The 17,554-nt window shown below is 36.3% G+C and overlaps 1 protein-coding gene across 7 annotated transcripts in view; it reads right to left on the bottom strand.

Annotated features, from left to right (window-relative positions):
- Window positions 1–17,554, bottom strand: part of FUBP1 (far upstream element binding protein 1) — a 38,371-nt gene that overhangs the window by 8,915 nt on the left and 11,902 nt on the right. For 3 of the 7 annotated variants that reach the window (XM_081088430.1, XM_081088433.1, XM_081088434.1), the window contains 14 exons: window positions 17,160–17,212; window positions 17,001–17,072; window positions 16,819–16,876; window positions 14,400–14,562; window positions 14,202–14,300; window positions 13,977–14,078; window positions 13,622–13,724; window positions 13,415–13,515; window positions 12,709–12,850; window positions 11,676–11,836; window positions 8,788–8,939; window positions 8,622–8,701; window positions 4,876–5,013; window positions 2,501–2,575 (listed from right to left, as the gene is read on the bottom strand). In XM_081088430.1, coding sequence (XP_080944556.1) covers window positions 2,501–2,575; window positions 4,876–5,013; window positions 8,622–8,701; window positions 8,788–8,939; window positions 11,676–11,836; window positions 12,709–12,850; window positions 13,415–13,515; window positions 13,622–13,724; window positions 13,977–14,078; window positions 14,202–14,300; window positions 14,400–14,562; window positions 16,819–16,876; window positions 17,001–17,072; window positions 17,160–17,212 — 1,499 coding nt within the window. The remainder of the gene's footprint in view (window positions 1–2,500; window positions 2,576–4,875; window positions 5,014–8,621; window positions 8,702–8,787; window positions 8,940–11,675; window positions 11,837–12,708; window positions 12,851–13,414; window positions 13,516–13,621; window positions 13,725–13,976; window positions 14,079–14,201; window positions 14,301–14,399; window positions 14,563–16,818; window positions 16,877–17,000; window positions 17,073–17,159; window positions 17,213–17,554) is intronic. The other 4 variants (XM_081088432.1, XM_081088435.1, XM_081088429.1 and 1 more) reach the window with 3 other exon arrangements.

Below are 17,554 nucleotides of genomic sequence, written 5' to 3'. Positions count from 1 at the left end.
TAAAACATATTCTCCGGTGAAGATTACAAAAAAAAAAAAAAATTACATATAAATAAAACATCTTTGGCATATTACCCATTGTGAAATCACAAATTGGACCTAATCATTTTTAACCTTTACATACTTAAATCTTTAAAATGGTGAAGCTTTTTCATAAAAATTAAGGTGACCAGAGGTCCTGACCACTAGGTTGTCACAAAATGATTTCCAGTTATTCTAAATAGCATCCCAGTTTGGACAATAAACTATGCAATCACTGTAACTACAGTATACTGTTTTGAGGTTAAAAGTTTTTTTTCAAAACTATCTTTTTACAGAGTTACAGCTGTTACAGAACTACTTGAAATAAACTGGGTCAAAAAAAAAGTAAATTAATGAATCTTTTATAGCCTCAAGAATAACATGCTGCATGACTTTCTTAGAAGTCATTCTAACAGGGAAAATTATTTTTCTTTTCTTTTTTTAAAAAATGTATCTTTATTATGACTGCCTAGCCAGAGCACATTTTTTTTTAAGCGAGCTCTGAATTTTTCTTTATAAAACCACCTTTAAAAAAATATATATATTTTTTATTATTTCAGAGAGGAAGGGAAAGGAAGAGAGATAGAAACATCAATGAGAGAGAGAGTCATTGATCGGCTGCCTCCTGCACACCCCACACTGGGATTGAGCCTGCAACCTGGGCAAATGCCCTGACTGGGAGTCGAACCATGAACTCCTGGTTCTTAGTTTGATGCCCAACCACTGAACCACACTGGCTGGGCAGGAAAATGAATTCTCCTTCTTTAAACAAATCAGTTGTGTAAAAAAAAAAAATCCTTATCACCAGGTATATGTACTTTTATACAAGAAAAGGTTACTATAATTTTTTTCCTGTGGAAAATGACAAAGAAAACATCAAAATTTACAGAGAATCACAAGTAGACTATATCTTATGAAAAAATTCTATCACCTATTTCTTTCTATACTAGTGAAAGATGGGGAAGTTTAACTTTCATTTATGACAACTGGCTATGTTGTAAGCTGTTGTTTGTAAATGACCAAGAGCATAAGCACCTGGAAAAACAAACAAACAAAAAACTTGTACAAACGGTCCCTGAAAAAGGCAAATTTTGGAAATAGACTTGGGACTTAGGCCCTCTTAGAGGTCAAATTCTGGTTCCACCACTCAGTTGTAGTTGTGACCTGTTTCTCAATCTGCACATGTAAAGTGCTAGTGAAGATAGTTCTTTTCATTCACAATAGTATGTATGAATGTATTTGCTGAATACTTGATTTAACAACTGTACCTCCATTAGAGTATGATAACCAGAAGGGCAGGGTTCCTAGCTGTTATTCCCACAATCACACTGTAGGCATCTATCACTATATTTGGCACACAGTCCTCTACAGTTATTGAATGAAAATGGCCTTTTTAGGTGATTGTTTTTTTCTTTTTCATACATGAAAACGCCATTTAAGTAACTTTCTCTGTCACTGTAGGTTACTTCTTATCTGATTATTTTGCACCAAAAATACAATAGTCTCCCCTCGTCTAGTCAACTGTGGTCAGAAATATTGTATAGAAAATCCCAGAAATAAGCAACTCACATTTTAAATTGCACAATTCTGAGAAGTGTGATGAAATCTGGATCCATCGTACTCCCTCCCTCTCAAGAGGTGAATCATCTCCCTATGTCCAATATATCCACACTGTATATGCTACTCATATGTTAGTCTCTTGGTAGCTGTTATGAGATCAACTGTTCCAGTATTTAAGTGCTTGTGTTCAAGAAACCCTTACTTATTCTATATAATAAAGAGCTAATATACTAATTAGACCAGATGGCAGAACAATCTTCCAGAAAGACCAGTGGGCGGGGCCACGTGGCCACAAGGCCGCCAAGCTGCGAGGGTTGAGCCCCTTGCATGAATTTCGTGCATTGGGCCTCTAGTATTACCATAATTGCTTATTTCATAATGATCGTTAATCTCTTACTGTGCCTAATTTATACATTTACTATCTCTGGTTTTAGGCATCCATGGGGGGGTCTTGGAGTTTATTGTATCCCCTGAAGAAAAGGGGGGACACTATTATAATACCATACATACATATTTTTCTTTGGCACTCTAGAATTTAACCAATGCCATTTTGGCTACTAACATATATAACAAAAATGTGGGTAATATACAATGTCATATGTGCCAGGAGAAAAATTTTTAGTTTCAATTGGTAAATGATTGACAAATGGGTTTACAAATAAAAATGTTTCCTTATTATGTAACCAAAAATTTAAGAATTATTAATTGCAATGACCTCGAAACATCTGAACGTTTAGTGATTTTGGAATGCATTCTTGCTCAATTATTCTTTTAAGATTTTAAAAGTTAATCAGTGAAAGCCCAAAGAAACAAAAACATGAACAAACATGCTTTTATTGAAATCTTCAACCTTCTAGAGTAATATTTACTAAATGTTTCAATTTAATTAAATATATAAAAAAGGAAATGTAGAACATACCCATTTTCTTGTAGTACTCTTCCCAAGCCTTGGTATAATCAACCTGTCCAGCTGGAGCTGGATTCTGTTGATCACCTTGTTCAAGAAAAAAGAAAACAAAAAAAAGAAAAAAAAGATCAAAGTTTTCAAGAGACAATTTGGTCTTTTCCTTCACTTTCTTTTTTTTTTTTTTTTTTTAAATATATTTTATTGATTTTTTTACAGAGAGGAAGGGAGAGAGATAGAGAGTTAGAAACATCGATGTGAGAGATACACCGATCAGCTGCCTCCTGCACATCTCCCACTGGGGATGTGCCCGCAACCCAGGTACATGCCCTTGACCGGAATCGAACCTGGGACCCTTCAATCCGCAGGCCGACGCTCTATCCACTGAGCCAAACCGGTTTCGGCTCCTTCACTTTCTTGAGTGGAAGAGTTGGGGGAAGGAAGGGTGCTGTGTGACAGTGGTATCCCTGCTGGTGTACACTAGGGTACAAAGTTGGTGGACAGAGAAGATAGTCTATGTCAGGGGTCCTCAAACTTTTTAAACAGGGGGCCAGTTCGCTGTCCCTCAGACAGTTGGAGGGCCGGACTATAGTTCAAAAACACCCGGCGGGCTGGATTTTGGCGGGCAGCATGTGGCCTGCGGGCCGTAGTTTGAGGACACTTGGCTATGTATTTGGAAGAGTAGCTACACTGAGCATGCAAGTAAATTCACTTGTCACATAAGAAAACACACCGAGGACACCAGGTCCCTCACCATTTATAAACATGAAAAGGCTAAAAAGAACCTTAAAGTACAAGAATGTAATTAATTGTAGGTGATATGAATGTACAGTCTAAAAAATATATATATTTTACATACATTTAAACACATATACATGCTTATGTAGGTATGTATGTATTTATCTAAATTACACAGTTCTGTACATTGAAAGGAGCTAGAAGCAATGACACCTCAGTAGCAATGAACACACTGAGTTTGGTTTCTAAATACCATCATCTACTAAAAGGAATCAGGGCTCTTTGGAAAAATGGCTGATTCTAGGGCTGGAGCCCTGAGAGCACAAAATGAGCATCTTATTCTGCAAGAAAGTAAGAAAATGCTTAGAGAATGACAGGCATATCAAAAGGATACAGGAGTGATCTTGTAAGTACTCCTGACTAGTCAAACCTAGGACAATTCCATAATCAAAATAGTTGACAGTCTAAAATACAACCTTCTGAATAAAACAGGAACCCATACTGATATAAAGAAGTAAGCAGGAAGGGGGTGGGGGGGGGAGGCCTCTTTTTGACAATAAACTACCAACTATTAATGTAAAATTAATAATGGGAATAGAAATTACCATCATAATTGTAGCTAAATGAATGAGGCAGGTGTCAATGAATGAAGGCGAAGGCCAATGAGATACAGATTAGTAGTCTAGTCTCATTATAACTCTCTAGAAAATAGTAATTTTCAAGGAGAAAAATTGTAATTCTATGGTATAGAAACCTGGCAGACACCAATATAACCAAGTCACCATGTTTTGCCTCAAGCACAATTCTATATGGCAGATAACCAAAGGTTGCCATTTCCAGGGAAGAAACAGGTCAACATATGACCTCTTGATGTAACACACAAGAGCACATCATAATTTCTGAGGTATTCTTGCCATACCACAAACAGGACCTCATGAGCATGACGTCATCTTCATAACAAAAGACTGAGTATCATCCCACAAAGCAAAACGTCTGTACTCTTTATAACATTAAAAAAAAAACCACCAAACTGTTTTTTCCTGATTGATGAGACAGAATAGACCTGACAACTCATAAAAACATGTTACCAGATGGGATCCTGGATCACAAAACAATTGTTGGGACAAATGGTGAAATCTGAATTAAGGACTGTGTACTGGGACAGTAATAATGTATCAATGTTGGTCAACTAATGTGGAGGGCTACATGATGGACATGGATTTTTGGATTAATACAGAAAGGAGTATTTTAAATGAGGCATCATTTCTACAGCTTGGCCATAAATGGTTCTGACAAGACTAATGATAATGGACATGGACACCTGACAGAGAAGGTAATAAAAAGAAGGGGTGGGGGTGGGGGAGTGTTAATAAGGGATGAAACACTAATAACTAGGTTATTGGGTGTTCCTGTTCTCTAATATATCTTACAACTTTTATACAAGTTTGTGACTAAAAAAGTAACCTATTTTTAAAAAGTCTGCTTACCAAAGCTGTAAGAATTAGAAATTTTTGGGTATCACATGCACTTTATATATAATTCTAAACACAGGCTCGTTCTCGTTCTCTCTCTCTCTCTCTCTCTCTCTCTCTCTCTCTCTCTCTCTCTCTCACACACACACACACGTATATATAAAAAAAATGTTTTATTACCATAGTTACCTTGTCCATTGGTTTGGGCTGTAGTTGGTGCACCAGTGGGAGCTGCAGGTGGTGGCTGTGCTTGCTGTTGGTAATAGTGAGCATAATACGCAGCCCAAGCTGCGGAATTTGGATCAGTTCCTGCCTTAGCTAGAATAAACACAAGTTCAACGTTTGCACCTGAAATCCATTATTCTCTCTCATATGTACACACACCCCCTGGCAAATATATAGAGCCCATAGACCCCAAAATTAACTAGACTTAAAAATAAGTAGAAACTTTCAAATTCTTCTATTAATTTCACTGTTAACCCTAGCTTTTATAGAAAAAAGAGGTTAAGAGATTAACTGGCATTCCTAGGTCTTAAAAAACGAGTTAGTGACAGGATTCGGATAGGAATAAAAGATCTTTTCTCTAAATCCAATGCTTTGTCTCAAACCATCCTGTTTTCTTTCTAAATCAGTTTTGCCAAGCCCAACAGTTCTTTCTATATGGCAGATAACTAAACGAAAGGATTTCTAGGGACTAAGCTGTACAAGCAAGAAACAATTATTACAGAACTATGAACTTTCTCCTGTCTCGTTTTCAATAAAAACACAACTTAATCTTAGAAAAGGAAACAGAGATTAGCCATATTTCATCTCATCATATTTCACAGTGATTATCCTAAACATAAACTTGATGTCATAGTCCTACTTGAAATTCTTCATTTATTCCCTAGAGTCTTCAGGACTAAGACAGCAGTTCTCAACATGTGGGGTCGCCAACCTGTGGGTCGCGACCCCTTTGGGGGTCGAACGACCCTTTCACAGGGATCACCTAAGACCATCGGAAAACACATATATAATTACATATTGTTTTTGTGATTAATCACTATGCTTCAATTATGTTTATTTTGTAACAATGAAAATACATCCTGCATATCAGATATTTACATTACGATTCATAACAGTAGCAAAATTAGTTATGCAGTAGCAACGAAAATAATTTTATTGGGGGTCACCACAACATGAGAAACTGTATTAAAGGGTCAAGGCATTAGTAAGGTTGAGAAGCACTGGTCTAAGATCTTAGGTACAGCATATCATCCAAAATCTTTAATGATCTGGACCCCCGGACTTATCCTTTCCATTCCAGCCTCATCTTCCCTAAGTCAATATTTTTCTAACACTCATATTCTTTTTTTTTTTTTAATATATTTTATTGATTTTTTACAGAGAGGAAGGGAGAGAGATAGAGAGTTAGAAACATCGATGAGAGAGAAACATCGATCAGCTGCCTCCTGCACATCTCCTACTGGGGATATGCCCGCAACCCAGGTACATGTCCTTGACCGGAATCGAACCTGGGACCTTTCAGTCGGCAGGCTGATGCTCTATCCACTGAGCCAAACCGGTTTCGGCACACTCATATTCTGACTACAATAAACGGCTTATACTTTCAGAAGTTACCATCTTATATCTGGGCCTTTGAGCATATTATACTTCCTCTGCACTTGGCTCACCTTCACTCATTCTTCATAAAAATCAACTGATACATGAACAGTTTGAGACTTCTTAGAAACAGGAATTCTCTATTGATTCTGTCCTTTATACTATCATATGGTATTACAGGTATATCTTTATTAGTTTACAGCCTCAAGAAGAATGTCATTGTCTTAGCTAGAGTTAGCATCTATAATGTAATCTGTTGATAGCCTTCATCCCAAATGGGCAGCAATTTTCAGCTGCTTAATAAAAGTGAATGAAGGTTGAGAAAAAAGGGAATTTTTAGAGGGATATAATTTTAAGGTGATATAATTCCAAGACATTACACCACCCTCCTAATCCTTCTCAAGTAAGAAATTGCTTTTCTACGTTGGATATTTATGTCTCAATAGTGTCATTAACCTGTATACTAATAAATACAAAATATTTTCACTTGATACCATGTCTGGATAGAGAAAGCGAGATAAAAGACTTTAGGAAGTGATAATGGTACTCTTGAATGAACTTCATATAAGAAAAACAGTCTTAAAGTGCATTAAAGCAATAGTAAAGAAAATAAAAAGATGCCATCCAAGTCAAAAATAGAAAACCAGCCTGTTTACATACATGAGAACTTACTATCATTCATTCAACATAATATTCTTTCATTCATTCATTCATTCATGTATCATCATTTTATGCATAAATATAGATTTAGAGGGGTTAAAAAATGTGCTTGTTATACCACAATTACTAAATTGTAAGATTAGAATTTATCTACGGCCTGTTTCATTTTGAGGTCTAATCTTTTGACTCTATATAAATGCTTAACAGCCCATTAATTTTTTATTGAAACAGATTTTAGTTCAGAGAATACTGACTTTATTGTCAATACAATTTCATTTAAATCATTTATTTGGTTTTTATATAATGTTAAGTCTAATTTAAGCAATATCTAACTTTAGCTCATCTCTTCTGGCTAACTGGATTCTTTCTTTCCCCAAAGCAATGCTAGAAACCACATTCATTAAACAATTGTTACTTCACTACTACTCCAAGTGGGAAAATGAGATTGTGATAGAGACCACTTCTCTATTCCCATCATTTTCTCAATCATGCTACCTACCCAAACAGTGCTCATAGGTGCTACTCTGCATATCCAAGTTACCCAATATAAATCTGCCCCTTAACTTAACCAACATGTTGAATCTCTTAAATGGTGATTCCTCTGCTTATCACACCATCCCAATTAGTTTACAAGAGTAAAGAAAATCCTTTCATTCTTAAAAGACTAACTTTAGACTATATAGTAAATCACATTTGACTTTTCTCTAAGTCCTTCTATCACATTATTGCTATCTCTTGAAATGCACTCTTCTGCTACAGAATATAAACTACTTTTTGCACACCCAGATACTAGCACACTCAAGTTGTTTAGTGGATGCTGTGGCTATTGGGTGATTGCCATGCTCTGTTATCATTTCCAAAGAATACACTTCCTTTGAAATTAAAGTATGTTATGGAACATGGGGGCCACATTTAAATACGAGTGTTTCACCTAATTTTTTAGGTTTTTAAAAATACAAATATTAACTAGTGTGGAAAGGAATCCATTAATTCAGTACCTTCCTTGAAACTACTCCAGTGAAAGAGGCCTAAAGGTAGGTAGTGGGTGAGAAAAAAGAATCATGAACAATTGTTAATTGGTTTCGATAAATGCCCTTTGACCATGGTGGGGATAAAATAACATAGAATTGAACAGAATGTAATATATATAAAATCCAGATCTGAGCAGAGAAAATATTGGAAAAAAGTGTACTTTAGAGTTTTAACACGTAGATATTAAATACAGGCCTGATTTTTACTAACAGGTAAAGTTACAGTATCTAGAATACTAAAACAGACAACTTACATATCTTACTTGAGAACTTAGGATTTTAATGCCCAAGTATTAAACACTCCATTTAGACTCGTAACATACTATATACATGTAATGGCACTAGTACCTAAAGCCCAAGACATTGCACTTCTTCCTATAGCTTTTGGATTTTAGCACTCTGCTGTGTAATTTCAAAAGTAGAGAAAACCAAAAATGCAGGTCGAAAAAGGTTCTATGATAGACCATATTCACACCAATCTTACACACTGTGGTAGAACCAGAACCTAACACTCCTGTTGAAAGAGTGAAATACGTGCAGAAAATGGCACACAATGTAGAAATAACACTAGAAAATATAAAAATAGGAGAGAAAAACAATACAAATTACACAAGAATGATAAGCATCTTTTACCTGGATCAGGAGGGGCCTGTTGCTGCCAGTGTGGATATGCATTTCCCCACCCCTGGGGAGCGTAAGGGGCTGGAGGACCACTGAAAAGATATAAAACAATGTAAGAATATGACTTACCAAAAGCTAGAATCTCTGGGGAAAAGCACAAACAAAACTCAGTACTTACTGAGGAGCAGGGCCAGGTGGTCCTGGATTATAAGGTGCAGGGTTGTATGGTCCCATTGGAGCTCCAGGCCCAGGAGGCCCAGGAGGCCCATGGGGCCCTGGGACACCATGGGGTCCATGGGGTACAGGTGGCCCTAAAGGATTTACTGGGCCCTGCAAAAAAGCAAAATGACTTACAAAAATCAGAAAAACACTAATGGCCGAACAACTCAAAGGTCAATTCCTGGGTCAGGGCACTCAATCCCTAGTAGAGGGAGTGCAGGAGGCAGCCAATCAATGTGACTCTCCCTCTCCCTTCCTGTCTCTAAACTCAATAAAAACATTAAAAAAAAAATACTTAGTTGATGTCTTTTTTTTTTTTAAATATTTTTATTGATTTTTTTTTTATATATTTTATTGATTTTTTTACAGAGAGGAAGGGAGAGGGATAGAGAGTCAGAAACATCAATGAGAGAGAAACATCGATCAGCTGCCTCCTGCACATCTCCTACCGGGGATGTGCCCGCAACCCAGGTACATGCCCTTGACCGGAATCGAACCTGGGACCTTTCAGTCCGCAGGCCGACGCTCTATCCACTGAGCCAAACCGGTTTCGGCTGATGTCTTTTTTTATTAATCCATCTTGTAAAGACCACTAGATTTAACTGCCCTAAAACACCCTTTCATTTCAGTTAATACTTACCATGAGACATTTTGGACAAAATTGTTTTTAAACTACATTTGGTTGTCACTTTTCTCACTACAAAATAATGAAGCTAACCTTCGTGATTTTAAAAAAAATATTTTAAAATGATTTTGAGAGAGAGGAAGGGAGAGGGAAGAAATACCGATGTGAGAGTGGGACACTGATCAGCTGCCTCCTGCTGCTCCTTACTGGGGATCAAGCCCACAACCTAGGCATGGACCCTGACTGGGAATCGAACCAACCTTTCAATGTACAAGCCGACGCCCAACCAACGGAGCCACACTGGCCAGGGCTAACCTTCATGATTTTTGAAGTTCCTTTTATTAGGATGTCTCTTTATGTCTCTAATTGCTGTCATCACCCCCCACTTCTAATATTATCTGTAACCCACCCTTTCGAAATAGTAAAAAACAAACAAACAAAAAAACAAACAAAAAAAAACTGAAAAAGTATCAACATTTAAAGAAATGTGTTTTTATTCAGAGGGAGAGAAACATCGATTGGCAGCTTCCTGCAGCCCCCTACTGGGGATGGAGCCCACAACCCGGGCATGTGCCCTGACTGGGAATGAAACCAGTGATCTTTTGGTGCATGGGATGACACCCAACCAACTGAGCCACACTGGCCAGGGTTAAGTAGGAATATTTTCAGAGCAATGTGCCAGGCACTCTTTTAAATAATACACACGCACCACACACTCATACCTAAATCATTTTTAATCCCTAAACCCTATAAAGCAGGTAACCAACTAAGGCAAAAATGACTATTAGGTTCCCCAAGATCACAGTCAGTAAATAATTCAGAGTGTTTATTTTGTTAAATTCTCAACTGAGAATATATTTTCCCACTGATTTTTAGAGAGAGTGGAAGAGACACAACTGATGTTACCCCAAGACCCTTCAGTGTGTAGACCAATGCTCTAACTGCTGAACAACACCAGCAAGAGCCAGAGTATTTTGAACTCAGGTTGTTTAGCTTCTCTAGGACATTCTATTCTGTTTGTACACCAATCCAGAAGGAATCCTGATCCATGCATAGTAAAAGAATAGTAAAATTCAAAACCAAGATGTGCTATTCATTTTTCTGCATTAATCTTTGCCATACTGATTCCACAATTATTTTCTTCATGTCTCTGTGCAATTACACTTATTGCCCATACAATGTTTGTGCATATATATATTTTTAAATATATTTTATTGATTTTTTACAGAGAGGAAGGGAGAGGGATAGAGAGTTAGAAACATCGATGAGAGAGAAACATTGATCAGCTGCCTCTTGCACAACCCCCTCCTGGGAATGTGCCAGCAGCCAAGGTACATGCCCTTGACTGGAATCGAACCTGGGACCTTTCATTCAGCAGCCGACGCTCTATCCACTGAGCCAAACCAGCCAGGGCTGTTTGTGTATATTTTTATAACATATTGTTTAAGTATTTCTTGTACATTTATTTTTTGACTTCCCAGACAGAAACAGTGTCAAACTTCTTTTGCACCCCATCCACGCATGGCAATCACCAAGGAGAAATTTTTCCAAGAAATTCTAATTATTATTAATAGTTTTAAGATGCTTGCTCACACCCTATATTAATTATTTATAGTAAAAGCAAACAGTAAAGCACTATTTACTTTATTTACAAGAAAGAACAATCAAAACTTTTCATACAGTATTGTACTACCACCAGCAAACTGTTCTAGCAGAAACACTTGCAAGTTTGGCCATGCATCAGAATCACCTGGACCATCTTTCTAAAAGTACATGTTGGGCTCTATTCCAAACATTTTGAATGAGAACTGCGTTATGTGTAGCTGTGGAAAGCACCCAAGTAGTCTACATTTGAAACTCCCCAGATTACTGCCTAAGAATTAGGATTTATAAATTTCTACTTTAAAGTGGGATGTATCTGATTCATCTTTGTGTCAACAGGGTTACATATAGTAAAAGCCCTTAATAAAAACTGAATTCCTGTTAACTATATCCTTTAAATATGTTTCACAATTCTCCACCAACCTGAACATATCTGCAAGAAATGCTATCCTCTTATCTACCCACACCCAAATATAAGGTTCTGAACACCTTTTACTGTATTTAATTAGGTTACTTTCATTCCTGGAAAAGCTTTTCTGTTTATGTTATCTATTATGTGATGAGCCCTATAATTTTAGACTAGAACCTATGCTATAAATTGAAGTTTAAAGCATACTCACACCAATCTTTTCTTCTATGAGTTGCCGAGCATAGTCTATTTGCTGTGGAGTCCCACGAATTGTAAATAACTTCATATTAGGATCTGCATTAGGTGGGGGATTTCTCTGAAGTTCTATTCTTGCACCAGACTGTTGGCTTATGCTTTTTATGGTTTCACCTCCTAAAATCAAAACACAATAATTTCTCTAAGAATTCAAAGGATACAAGAAAAGGTATTTAAAATAAAATGGAAGTAACAAACGAACTAACAAATACAAGCTCATAGATACAAACAGAATGATGATTACCAGTGGGGAAGGGGGAAGGGCAAATTAGGTAAAGGGGGTCAAATAAATGGCAATGGAAAGAAACTAGACTTTGGGTGTAAAGTATACAGATATAGATGTACACCTGAAATTTATATAATGTCATTAATCAATATTACTTCAATAAACTTAAAGTCACAATTAAATGGGTCATTAAGCTTTGACTAGTAGTCCATCTGCCAAAATTCTATTAAGATTTTCCATTTATTCCTATACTTTAAATCCAACTGTATAAAGCATTTCATGCTTCTCTTAAAATACATTTGAGTTTTAAGACAAAATGTAGTACATCTGTACCTAACCTTAAAATAGATAACTTATTAAAATCAAAATATTTGGTTCAATTAAACTGCTTTTACAAGCAATATAAAGTAACATTAAAAAAATTTGAAACTTTAAACACATGTGTATCAGGAAATAGCAAAGTAAACAAAAACACCCAGACCACTTTTGGGGTCAAAAGTAGTTTCTTACACAAATAATTAAGCTGTTGGTCTCTTCTAGAAGTCCATGTGAATCAAAGCCTACTCTTTTTATTTAAGTATATATAAGGCCCTTCTCATTTGTTTTAGTTATTACACATCAACATAACACTTTTCTACTAAAATACAGCTCAGGAAAAATCACCACCACTTGTTTAGAACAACAGATATATCATCAGAAAAAATAAGTAATAGGTTAAAATTTTAACCCTACATTAAAATAGTAAGAGTTTAAAATACTTTGCCTTTTCCTATTATTAATCCAGTTTTCCCAGTTGGTACAATGAAATTAAATTCTTGAAGTCCACCAGGTGGTCCCATGTTCCAGTTGCCCTGACCTCTACCTCTCCCTCGACCACCAGGTCCAGGTCCACCAGGATTACCAGCCTAAAGAGAAAGACAAGAAACGAAATCAGCTAAAAATACACTCTTCTTCCCATAATCAATTACATGTCTATTTTCCTCAACTCTCATTTCCCTAAATTAGAAATTTAGAAAAGCTGGGAAATAACTTGGTCCAAGTAATCAGCTAGTAATAACCACCATTTATTCATTTTATACTGGAATGAGTAAGGTAGCTGCCTTCCTGCTCCAAGATGTCTGCCTTAAATCAACTTCAAACTTTTTAGTTATTAAACAGATTCTGATATAAAATAAAGGGGGGACTGTCAGATTTGATGATGGAAAATTTTAAAATTTTCAACCAAGCTTAAGTTTTTATTGATTTGAGAGAGGAAGAGAAACAACGAGAAACATCGATCAGTTGCCTCCTGTATGGGCCCCAACCAGGGATCAAACCTGCAACTTAGGTGTGTGCCCTGACCAGAAATTGAACCTGCAACCCTTTTGGTGTACAGTATGACCCTCTAACCAAATGAGACACCTGGCTGGAGCCAAAGAAAAATTTTCTTAATGAAAATAAGACAAAGAAAATATTAGTATTCTATCAACCTGAACACTTCTAAGAAGGTCTGTAATAATTTCTGCAGCATGTTGACATCGGTCTGGAGGTCCTGTTATTTGTGCTATCCTGTCAGGTGTTGTTCCATCATCTTCAAAACAAAACAAAAGAAATAGAATGAATTAATTTATCATTAAATGTGTCAGTGTCAAAAGTAATTGCTACCAACACTCAGAAAATTAAATGTACGTACTCACCTGGCTTAAACTGAATTCGAACACCAGCATCATTTTGTATTTTTTTAATCATCTCTCCATTTCTTCCTATTACAATGCCAACAGCGAATCTTGGAATGGGGACCTTATGCAGAGGAGACCAAGTATTAAAAAAACCATTTACTGAAAATCAAGCTGCCTCAAATCATAAAAGTATATATAACACTCTCTATATCAAGTAGGGTGATAAGAGACAAAAAATACTACTATATTCTAAGGTGGAAACTGGGAGAAAAAAGGGGATAGAATGTTAGAGAAGGCTATGTAATACAAAACAGGAAAAACACTATTTTACTTATAGATTAGCATAAAACTATTTCTGAATATTTTTACTTACATCTATCCCTTCATTTCCTCCAATTCTTGACCCATACTCATTTCGAACTTCTCTGAAACCACCTTGATCACGAATTAACTCTAACACCATTTCCTTGGCTTGCTGAAGTAGAAAAAAATCACCCAATTTAGAAAGCATGTCTTAAAACATTGTAATTTATTATACATGTTTTGCTCATTCTGCACCCACCCCAACCCCTTCTTTGTAAAATATAAACTTGTTTACTTGAACTTTGTATGGATCTCCGGTAATCCTAAGAGGTTTGTCAGCACCAGTGTTCTGAGGTCCATCTTGAATCATAACCATTTTAACTCCAGCCCGTTCCTGTTCATCATAAAAAAAACCGTATGTATTAATAAAAGGGAATGGAAGGAAATTGGCTTCAAAACAGATGAATAGTAATCATTTTACAAATAATAATACCTGAAGTTGTTTAATAGTCTCTCCCCCCTTTCCAATAACTAATCCAGCTTTGCTAGCTGGAATCATTATTTCTTGAACTGCATTTCCTGGTCCATCACCATGATGGAAGCCAGGGGCTGGTCTTCCTTTTTCAACTATCTGGTCCAGTAATCGTTTTGCTGACCTGTTAATAAATTAACAGTCAAATAAGTTGTAATATACCCCAAAGCTTATCCAAGAGAAATATAAAATATAAACAGTTACTTCTTCCAATTACAGTTTAGATGGCTTAAAGCTAAATTTTAATAATTTCAATTAAAAGAAAATGCCATTATGGCCAAAGATTAGAACAATTCAATCAAATTTCTAGGTATACAATTTTCAAATATTTTTGAGATTCCAAAATTTCTAAATAGCACTCAAATTCCAAAGTTAATCACAATATTAAATTGATTCTTATGAGCACTAAATAAAATGTTTTGTTTTTTTTTTAAAAAATATATTTTTGTTGAATTCAAAGAGGAAGGGAGAGAGGTAGAAACTTCAATCACAAGAGAGAATCAATGATCGGCTACCTCGTGCACAGCCTCTATAGGGTAGCAAAGCCTGCAACCCAGGCACGTGCCCTGACCAGGAATAGAACAGTGACCTCTTGGTCCATAGGTTGATGTTCAACCACTGAGTCAAACCTGGCCAGGCAATATTTATATTTTTAAACCATCACTTTGGTCACTCAGGTGTTTAAATGTATTCATTCAATAAATACTTAAGAAATGTCAGTTATATACCAGATTTCATTCTAGCTAATGGGGTTACAGCACTGAACAAAACAGACAAGAGTTTCTTCTGGCATTCCTCAGTGGTTGAGCATCATCCTATAAACCAGGATGTCACTGTTCGATTCCTGGTCAGGGCACATGCCCGGGCTGTGGGCTTGATCCCCAATAGGTGCTGTGCACGAGGCAGCCGATCAATCACTGATCCTATCTCACCACTGAAGTTTTTCTCTCCCCCTTCCTTCCTCTCTATAATAAATAAAAACGTATTAAAATAATAACATGTTAAATAAATTACATGTCATTTGGGAAGGGCTATGAAGAAAATCAAAGCAAAATAAGGATAGAATGTGTATGTGTGTGAAGGGATGCTATTTTATGGAAAGTAGATATGGGAGACCTTACTGATAGACATTTGAGCCAAGGCCTGAAGGAAGAGGCGGAGGGAATGTGAAAATAGAGAAGAAATAGAAAGTACAAAGGACTCAGATGAGAAGCATGCTTGGTGTGCTGAAAAAATACAGGCGGCTACATGAGGCTAGAACAGAGTGAGTTGGGAGAATGGTAAAAAAATAAAGTGAGAAAAACAGCAGGTAAGCAGGCCATGGTAGACACTGATTTTTACTCTAATTGAGTTAAGCATTATGGGATTTTGAGCAAAGTATTATGAATTGACTCATAATCTTGAAGAATCACTATGGTTATACTGTTATAAGAATAGATCATTGTTGAACAGGGCTAAAACAATGGACACACGTAATATAGGCAAATCACATCACAGATAAGATGGTAGTATATAAGGTGGCAAGAAGAAGCTGGATCTCAAATAAATTATGAATAAAAAATGACCAAGACTTGCTTATGATAAATGAGGAGTAAGAGAGAGATAAAATATTACAACAGAGTTGCCATACATGTACGAGATAAAAGAGTATAAATAAATAAAAGCTGGGAATGGGCTGTAAAGCGATTTTGTTTCCTAATAATCTCATGTTTGAGATGTCTAAGAGACATTCAAGTGGAGGCACTGAGCAGATGGATATGAGCCTGGAATTTAGAAAAAGAGACCAAGGATGGAGATAAAAATTTAGAACATAAAATCTATGGTATATAAAGCTATATATTAAAAGAAGTTTAATAAAGTAAATTAAGTTATCCAAAGAGTATGTGTAGATATATTGTAAGGGGACTGAATTTTGTGGCCCTTTCATGTTGAGCCCAGGAAGATAAGGCTGACAACTAAGATAAACTGAGAAAGAGGAGAAGAGAAGTAGGTATCTAGGCAAGTGGCCCACTGTGCCAAACGGTGCTCACAGGTTGAATGAGGAAGCGGCCAGTTATGATCTTGAATAGACCAATTTTAACGGGACAGTGAGAATCAATGCTCGACTGGTGTAAGGTCATGACAACATGAAAACAGGCAGATGATATACCAAAGTAGAGCTACCTCTTTATTTAAGGAGTTTTGTTGTAAAAGGGAGCAGAGAAATATAAATGTGGGGTTCAGGGATAGTTTTGGTTAATGTGAGATTTTCAAGCATATGTGTATGCTACTAAAAATTATCTAGAAAAGAAGGGGAGGAGGAAGTCGGTTCAATTGTAAAGGCAATGCCCTTCAGTAGGAAGAAGGGGGCTGGCCTTAGACAAATGATTTTCATACTTACTGGACAGACTCAGGTGTTCCAGTTAACATACAAGACCTTTCTGGAAGGCCACCACTGTCTACAATATAAAACAAAAAAGTTTAAGGCTAAGAAAAGGTTAACACATACCATAATTTTCAATAGAAGCTTAAAAATATGCTAGCTTTCTATTTAGTATGAAAATAGCATCAAAATAACGTTACCAGGAGCAATCTGTATTTTGCATCCAGATTCCTGCTGTATACGTGAGATTTGTTCACCTCCTCTGCCAATAACTAGAAAAGAAAAAAGAAAATTATTAGCTGAAAGATTGCCAAGTATGTTTTGATTATTTTCAAAACTTTAAAAACCAGTTTACTTACTAAATCCAACCATCCCATCTGGAACTTTGTATTCTTCAGTCATTACAGACCTGCTAAAAAAAGCAAAACCAGAAGCTAACATCTTCCTTCAAAGAAAGGTAATTTACTTACAAATACAAGGTACTCTATCGATGAAAATGGAGGTCTAATGGTCAAACCAGGGTTCCAGGAACATGTTTGTTTATAGTCAAAATACGGCTTGAGTAGTTAAAGTTAGAATCTTAAGGCAACACACATCAAGTGAGGAGGGTATGGTGAATGGAACAGTCTGAAGGCATGCAAAGAAGCTGGAGTAGAGTTGAAGGACTGTCATCTTAATTTTTTTTAAATAGTATTTTAATTCATTTTACTTTCCCTAAAATGTGTCTAATTACACCCATCCTTCCAAACTACAA

Source organism: Myotis nattereri (genome assembly GCF_964212035.1).
Source record: "Myotis nattereri genome assembly, chromosome: 3".
NCBI lineage: Eukaryota > Metazoa > Chordata > Mammalia > Chiroptera > Vespertilionidae > Myotis > Myotis nattereri.
The sequence above is the reverse complement of the archived record's forward strand: the minus strand, read 5'-3'. Positions and strand labels throughout refer to the sequence as shown.